Below are 8,522 nucleotides of genomic sequence, written 5' to 3'. Positions count from 1 at the left end.
AATGACGTGGAGATAACGTGCACGATTTACTTATTGACCACTAGGAATACAATACCTGCAGGTATTGTTGGAGAAGACAAAAATATAGTCACAGTTTCAGGTTACTTTGGGTCACAAATAGATGACGGCAGGAAGAGTATATGGACCAGGGTGAGGGCTTTAGGGCATGTCGATATTAATTAATCTTATTAATCTTGCTATTATTGCAAATGGAAAAAGAAGTATTTGAATGGTTGTTTTGCTTATGTTGTATTATATTATTGCATTCGGAAGCACGGCGGTCGAGTGGTTAGCGCGCAGACCTCACAGCTAGGAGACCAGGGTTCAATTCCACCCTCGGCCATCTCTGTGTGGAGTTTGCATGTTCTCCCCGTGCATGTGTGGGTTTTTTCCAGGTTCTCCGGTTTTTCCTCCCACATTCCAAAAACATGTTAGGTTAATTGGCGACTCCAAATTGTCCATAGGTATGAATGTGAGTGTGAATGGTTGTTTGTCTATACTATGTGCCCTGTGATTGGCTGGCCACCAGTCCAGGGTGTACCCCGCCTCTCGCCCAAAGACAGCTGGGATAGGCTCCAGCACCCCCACGACCCTCGTGAGGAAAAAGCGGTAGAAAATGAATGAATATTATTGCATTATTGCCTTTAATTTTGCTCAAACAAAATTGAATAATTATTATATTGTTATATTGTATTGTTACATTGTCTTATATTGTTGTATTTATATATTGTTAAAGTTGTTTGCCTGGTTTTTTTGCATGTTTGTGACACTGAAATATTGCAGATCATTCACCAAATTTAAATATTAATAATGACAACAGAACTGAACACAAAATGAAATGTTTTTAAAGTTTTAAAGCCATTTCTAAAGCTTTAGGACTCCAGCAAATAACAGTGAGAGCCATTATGCATAAATGGTAAAAACATGAGGCAAAGACCCCACAATGACATCCAAAGAAGTGCAGGCCTCACCTGACAGACGTTGAGTAAAAACGGCCTGCATGGCAGAATTCCAAGACGAAAACCACTGCTGGATAAAAAGAACATTAAGAACAAAATACTCAGTACAAAAGTTGAACTTTTTGGAAAGCAAGTGTCCCATAACATCAGCGTAAAAGTAACAGTGCATTTGAAAAACAACATCATACCAACAGTAAAATATAGTGGTGGTAGTGTGATGGTCTGGAATGATTACTTTATTTTTCGTCAAGTTGCTTATTGGCTTCATCTCTCCTGACCAGTGGCCTGTTTACGTATTCCACAAGGAATGCCAAGTGTTCCCAAACAGCCGCAGACGAAGCTTTTCCAGCTCAGACTGACGCTAGCCAGGCTGCACTGAACTTTGTTTACCGAGTAAAGAGAAACACTTCCTCTCATTTCTAATCTGTGTGGGAACTTGATACGCCATACTGACTGTCAAAAAATCATAACACGTCTAATCGAGAATAATCCTGCTGGTTTTTGTTTCCGTCACAATAAATGTGTTGTCCTCGTCAACACTTTATGACATTTATCTCATAGATAGCAGTTATGTCGGTAGCGTATATCACGGCTTCACTGGAACAAATAAAGTTGCAGATAAGTTAAGCATCATGATTTAGTGCTATGATAAATATCGTATTATATCGTAGCCGTTATCAGTCACTCTCGCGCTCTGCTCCTCAACTCTAAAGCGCCTTCAAGCTTGGAAAATTTGGACTTCAACCACAATGTTAAATAATAAAAATCAGGGATGTCCGATATCGGCTTTTTTTTGCCGAAAACCGATATCATCCAACTGTCAAGTTCCGATACCGATATATGTAACATGACATCTCTCATGTATGGAATAAACATAAAATATACAGCATTTTTTTATATCAGTTTTCATGATTGGGAAAAATATCTGATACTGATATCAACCGATATTGCATCATTTTTATGCTGACAATTATCAGACATCCCTAATAAGAATATATATCTAAACACGTGAAACATGTGGTGGTCCCGTCACCAGGGTCACGTGGTCCCGTTTTTGTCTTGGAATTCTGCCATGCAGGCCGTTTTTACTCAACGTCTGTCAGGTGAGGCCTGCACTTCTTTGGATGTCATTGTGGGGTCTTTTGTGACCTCATGGATGGCCTCATGTTTTTACCATTTATGCATAATGGCTCTCGCTGTGATTTGCTGGAGTCCTAAAGCTTTAGAAATGGCTTTATAACTCTTTTTTAAAACATAATTTTGTGTTCAGTTCTGTTGTCATTATTAATATTTAAAATTTGGTTGAATGATCTGCAACATTTCAGTGTTTACATGTAAGAGTAGTGTTGGTTCTGTTAATGAGCCATTTCACACATGTATATGTGAATACAGTTCATTTATTAAACATCATCTAAGGTCACAGTGATTATTTTTAAAAAAGTGCTTTTGAACACAAACATACAACACAATAAAAGTGTTACAATACTCGATGCTAGAAATGAAATCTGCATAGATGACATAAACGCACCTTAAAGGCCTGGAATGGCAACATGGAACACATTCTACTTGAACGTCACGTGTAATGCAACAAAACATTTCATCATTTTTATCAAGTCATTTCAGATTTCAAATAGAAATGACGATAATAAACAATCTCACTAAAATACAATAAAGGCAGCCTTAAAAAAAGCTAACATACTAGAATTCCAATACAAAGAAAAATAAATAAATCAATAAATAAATACGCTCAACTCCTAAATTAGCAGAACATTCTCTGCAGCTCAACCGACCATGCTCATTTATTTCTTTTCTGTATTCGTAGAAAAAATAGGTTTCCCATTACCTTCGATTCTTAAAGGGGAACTGCACTTTTTGGAGGAATGTGAAACATCAACACATTTTTTTCCCTTTTCTGTGCATTATAACGCGAGAAAACAAGTTAATTTTAGCTAGCTAACAATGCACGTCACTGGGGAAAAAAACTCTACCAACATTGCAACATGCTATGATCATGTATCATAACACGTACACTGATGATAACATGTAACAGTTGCAGTATTTTGCAGTATTTTGATGATTTAAAACACCCAAACTTCTCATAGTAACTCATATTAACTCATTTTCTTGAGCTAGAATGCACAAAAAATTGAAATAAATGTGTTCATGTTTTGCACAAGCATCATTAATGATGGGCAAAATTCCGCCAAAAAGTGCATTTCCCCTTTAAAAAAAACGCTCCGGTTAAAACCACTAACATACACTCAGACTCCATTCTTTCACTTACTCTTTAACATTTTTTTCATCTTCCTGTCTACTTTCTTCCTTCTCCGCATTTCCTCCCCCAATCTCATACCCTGTGGCCACTGGCAGGCAATAACATTACTTTTTCAACATTTGCCAAAGTGTTGACTACAACAGTAAAAAACAAAGACAGGTGGCTATCATTTGGTGCCATGTGACGTGGCTGTCACACTGACAGCCACCAGAGGGCGCTCTAGGCTTGTGTGCCAGTATCTGCTACTCCTATAGCTCCTTTTGCACCACTGAAAATGTAAACATCAACTTAGAAAGACGGAACACAAATTCCTAAAAAAAATAATATTCTGCATATTACAAGCTACACGTTAAGTAGTTATGCTACTGAGTAGTTATGAGTAGTTATGAGTTATGAGTAGTACTTGAGTAGTTATCTCAATAACTGGTAATATGTTACGTGAACATACCACCTATTCACGTGACGTATTTAGCCTGTTGTTTTCCATTTTATTGTTATTAATATAACTTGCCTTTCAAGATTAAATGTCTCTGATTTTTTGTCTCTAAATTGGTCTCTGATTTTAATAAATTCATTTACCCCCCGAAATGCAATTTATATATATATATTTTTATTCTTCGTTGTGCATTTTTGGCTGGAACAACTTATACTTCGATACTACAGCGATTTAAAGTCCGGAAAAATACAGTAATTAATAAACAATTTATGTTTTGTGGTAGATTATCAGCCAAAACATATTCAAATGTCATGTCCGACATGACAGAGTGGGAAAAAAAAGTTCTCCTCCCATTTTGTGTGGAAGTGGTACATGTTTAGCTTTTTAAGTTTAGAAGAAATACATTTGAGGCTAACCGGTTAGCTCACCAGCCCCGTCTGGAGTCCCTGCAGCATGTCAGTTGCGCAATGTGGTGTAAAACAGTGAATGATAGGAGTGTAAAAGTGACTAAAGTGGGTGTTATTTTATGTCTAGAGGGCTCTAATCATGTTTTTAAAAAATGTATTTAGACAGTCATGGACAGGTTTTCTATGCTCTAATTAGGAAAATATTTCATTTATTAACATTGAATTCTATATTGCGGATATTCATTCATGACGATGAATTAGATTTCTAGATAGCTAAATTGTAGCAATTGTGCTGAAAATGACATCCCATAACTTTAGCTCTTTAGCATTCCTTTACTAAGACCAACTCATTTAAACATCAATTTTGTCTTGCAGACCGAAAGCCAACAAGCCAAAACATTCAGTTCCTTAGTATCCAACCTCAAGACCTTCCCAATCCAACTCCAGCGGTCTTGGAGTCTAGGAGCTTATGATCTGACCCGACCAAGTCTCGTGCTTGGTCCGTGGATTCAGGTGCGTGATCACCACCTCCACCGCTTGGATCTTCTGGTTCTTGGGTGGGATGGGGCACACCTTGTACGTCACTTGGTCTCCTTCCATGGGCACATACTCGCCCTCGATGCTGGCACAGAAAGAGAGAACTTTGCTCAAATTGGATCCTAAAACACATCTGAGGAGTTGTGAAGTTGTCTCACTCCGAGATGTGGACAAAGATGTCTTCTCCTCCGTGTGCCGGTCGTATGAATCCATGACCTTGAGAGCGGGAGAAGTTCTTGCACACGCCTTTAAACACGGGACCTGATTTGGCTCGTACTGTCCTGCACACAATCAGATGAAGACCAGCAAGGAGACGAGTGAGGACATGTCAATCACTCTTGGCAAGCTAAAAACGTCTTTTGCTCCATTGTTGACACTCACGCTGAATACGTGCGGGTGCGTTTGGTGGGCAGCGGGCTGGGGAGATCTCCTCCGGGTTGAGGAGGCCTCCTCTCCCGGTCCCTCTCCCAAACCCGGCTGCCCTCCCTCAGGAAGGGGAAGGACGTTTGCAGCGGCGTGCGAGGAGAAGTGAGAGGCAACGGCGGGTCAGTCGGCACCGAGGGATCAGCGTCGGACATCTCGACTCTTCTGATGTGTGTTTTTATTTTAAGGAGGTGGGGTGGGGGGGGCAGGGTTATGCAGCCTGCATGGCAACAATCAGCTTCTTGAATCACTGAAATAGGACGGAGAAATATTTCAGATAATAAATGATCATATTTGTCATATAATTGTAATATTTTGATATTTATTATTGTAATATTTTGGCTTTATTATCGTAATATTTTAATTTTATTATCGTAATATTTTGGCTTTATTATCGTAATATTTTGACTTTATTATCATAATATTTTGGCTTTATTATCGTAATATTTTGACTTTATTATCGTAATATTGTCCGATATATATATAATATTATACTATATAATAATTATAATATATAATATATATAATATTGGATGTCCGATATTGTTTTTTTTTTAACGAAAACAGATATTGTCCAACTCTCAATGTCCGATACGGATATGTGTAACATGACATATCTGCTGTGGTGGAATGAACACATATATGTTTTTTTAATATGTAATTTTTGATACCCATATGAACCGATATCGCATTTTTATGCTGATCGGGCTGATAATCATCGGTACAGATAACATCGGTATTACTAAGTATTACTTCTTCAAAATATAATTTTTCCAAAAAATTCACACTTTATTCTTTATTTTGTTATTCCAACAATTTATTTTAACTTTATTTTTTATTTTCTATTTTTGTCATTATTTGAAAAAAATGTGTCTTTTTTCCATTTTATAGTTGATTTTTGTTTTTTGTTTTTCTTGTGTAATGGCCCCCGGACTGCACTTTGGACACCCATGCTAGTTTTTTACTATTTCCCACTGAGGGCTGCATACTGAAAAATAAAAACACCTTGTATATTTTCTAAATATATTTATATTTATTTTAAATATTGGTATCAACATTTTAGCATTATTTATATATATTCTCTATTTTTCATTTGAATCTATGTCTACCTTGTGCTTCGCCCACTTAAAAAAAAAAACACTTAGGTCACCCCTGGCCTACAGTATTTGCGCTCAATGAATTCTGCCTAGCAACAAGTGTCTCATAAATCAAGCTGTTTCCTAGCCTATATCTATCTATCATGTGTGTGATGCAGTGGAGGTCACTTAGAGGTCACTGGCGGTGCACACCATCACACCTGTGATACATGTTTGTAAATCAATAAATCAATCAATTACCTGATTCAAAGTGTTGTTGTTGAGGAAATATGTGTTATAAGTATAATATTTTTCCTAAATGATCAATGTGTCCATCACTAGACGGCACCTACATACACGTCTCTCTCTGTCAGCCATGGCGAGGGCGTTTTTAGGTGACCTAAATAATTCAGCAACTTGGCCCTGAGCTCTTATATTAGCAGCAGGCTTATTCGGGCCATCCTGGGTGGAAAACGACGCTGAAAAGCAGACCAGATGAGAGACAAAAGACAGATGTTGGTATTGGCCGACTGGTAATAAAGTACAGTGTACAGGGTACGGGGTACAGGGTACAGGGTACGGGGTACGGTATGGTATGGTTGATACTCTTTGAAGATCATTGAATGATTTGGTTTATTTTTTGTTTGGGATAGGCTCCAGCAACCCCTCAAGACAGCTGGGACAGGCTCCAGCGATCCCAAAGACAGCTGGGATAGGCTCCAGCAACCCCCCCGAGACAGCTGGGATAGGCTCCGGCAACCCCCCAAGACAGCTGGAACAGGCTCCAGCGATCCCAAAGACAGCTGGGATAGGCTCCAGCAACCCCCCAAGACAGCTGGGATAGGCTCCAGCAACCCCCCAAGACAGCTGGGATAGGCTCCAACAACCCCCCAAGACAGCTGGGACAGGCTCCAGCGATCCCAAAGACAGCTGGGATAGGCTCCAGCAACCCCCAAGACAGCTGGGACAGGCTCCAGCAACCCCCCAAGACAGCTGGGATAGGCTCCAGCAAACCCCCAAGACAGCTGGGACAGACTCCAGCGATCCCAAAGACAGCTGGGATAGGCTCCAGCAACCCCCAAGACAGCTGGGACAGGCTCCAGCAACCCCCCAAGACAGCTGGGATAGGCTCCAGCACCCCCAAGACAGCTGGAACAGGCTCCAGCGATCCCAAAGACAGCTGGGATAGGCTCCAGCAACCCCCAAGACAGCTGGGACAGGCTCCAGCAACCCCCCAAGACAGCTGGGATAGGCTCCAGCACCCCCGAGACAGCTAGGATAGGCTCCAGCAACCCCTAAGACAGCTGGGACAGGCTCCAGCAACCCCCCAAGACAGCTGGGATAGGCTCCAGCAACCCCCCAAGACAGCTGGGATAGGCTCCAACAACCCCCCCAAGACAGCTGGGACAGGCTCCAGCGATCCCAAAGACAGCTGGGATAGGCTCCAGCAACCCCCAAGACAGCTGGGATAGGCTCCAGCAACCCCCGAAGACAGCTGGGATAGGCTCTAGCAACCCCCCAAGACAGCTGGGATAGGCTCCAGCAAACCCCCAAGACAGCTGGGATAGGCTCCAGCAACCCCCCAAGACAGCTGGGATAGGCTCCAGCAACCCCCCTCCCGAGACAGCTGGGATAGGCCCCAGCACCCCTGCCACTCTTGTGAGGATAAGCGGTAGAAAATGAATGAATGAATGAATAAGTGCTAGTTACAAAGAAATACAAAAAGCGGAAAAAACGGATATTTGTGAGACTAAACATAGACAGAAGTAACCAAATATCGATCTCATCGTGCTAGTATTGCCCCAATATCGATGGTATCCATACTATCGACACTTGCATCGTGTGAAAAGGCTGCACTGTTGTTGTCTTCATTAGCATGAGGAGCACGTCAACACACCCTTTAGCTCACTTTCAGCCAAATAGCAACACAGCTCTTCTTTAAATGCCGGGAAATAAACCATCACATCACCAAAAAGTAAAGCTCATTTGGGCACTTTTTGGAAGAAAAAACAACACCAGAACATTCCATTACACACTATATATGTCAGCTTTACAGAGACTGGGAGCTGTGGAAGTAGAATGTGTGTCAAGCTTTCATTGTTTAGTTTGGAAGAGAGCAGACATCCGGGGTGCCGATGAGCAAAAAGCGACCCTCATAATCATCAGCAGCCATAAGAAACTGGATCGATTCCATTTACCGTCACAAGCGATCCGCAGTCAATCGGGGACGATCCGAAAGGGTGATGTCATGAAATCTGTGTGAATCCGTGGCGTGTGATGCATGAAGCCGGTGGATTTTTTTTGTGTGTGTGGATAAGAGAATGGGTGGACCGATCCAAATATCGATGTTCACACCAAGGGAGTGTCCAAGCGATACTAGAGTCAAGGGGTCGGGATTTTTCAGTTCTT

The 8,522-nt window shown here is 41.1% G+C and overlaps 1 protein-coding gene across 1 annotated transcript; it reads right to left on the bottom strand.

The window, feature by feature from the left end:
- Positions 1–3,841: 3,841 nt before the first annotated feature.
- Positions 3,842–8,449, bottom strand: csdc2a (cold shock domain containing C2, RNA binding a). The gene is made up of 4 exons (XM_058061759.1): positions 8,312–8,449; positions 4,996–5,287; positions 4,773–4,895; positions 3,842–4,699 (listed from the first exon to the last, which is right to left on the bottom strand). The coding sequence occupies exons 2-4, from the start codon at positions 5,190–5,192 to the stop codon at positions 4,537–4,539; spliced, it is 483 nt and encodes a 160-aa protein (XP_057917742.1). The 5' UTR covers positions 5,193–5,287; positions 8,312–8,449; the 3' UTR covers positions 3,842–4,536.
- Positions 8,450–8,522: the final 73 nt, after the last annotated feature.

Source organism: Doryrhamphus excisus, chromosome 22 (genome assembly GCF_030265055.1).
Source record: "Doryrhamphus excisus isolate RoL2022-K1 chromosome 22, RoL_Dexc_1.0, whole genome shotgun sequence".
NCBI lineage: Eukaryota > Metazoa > Chordata > Actinopteri > Syngnathiformes > Syngnathidae > Doryrhamphus > Doryrhamphus excisus.
Note: the sequence above shows the minus strand (reverse complement) of the source record. Positions and strands in the feature narration are given on the sequence as shown.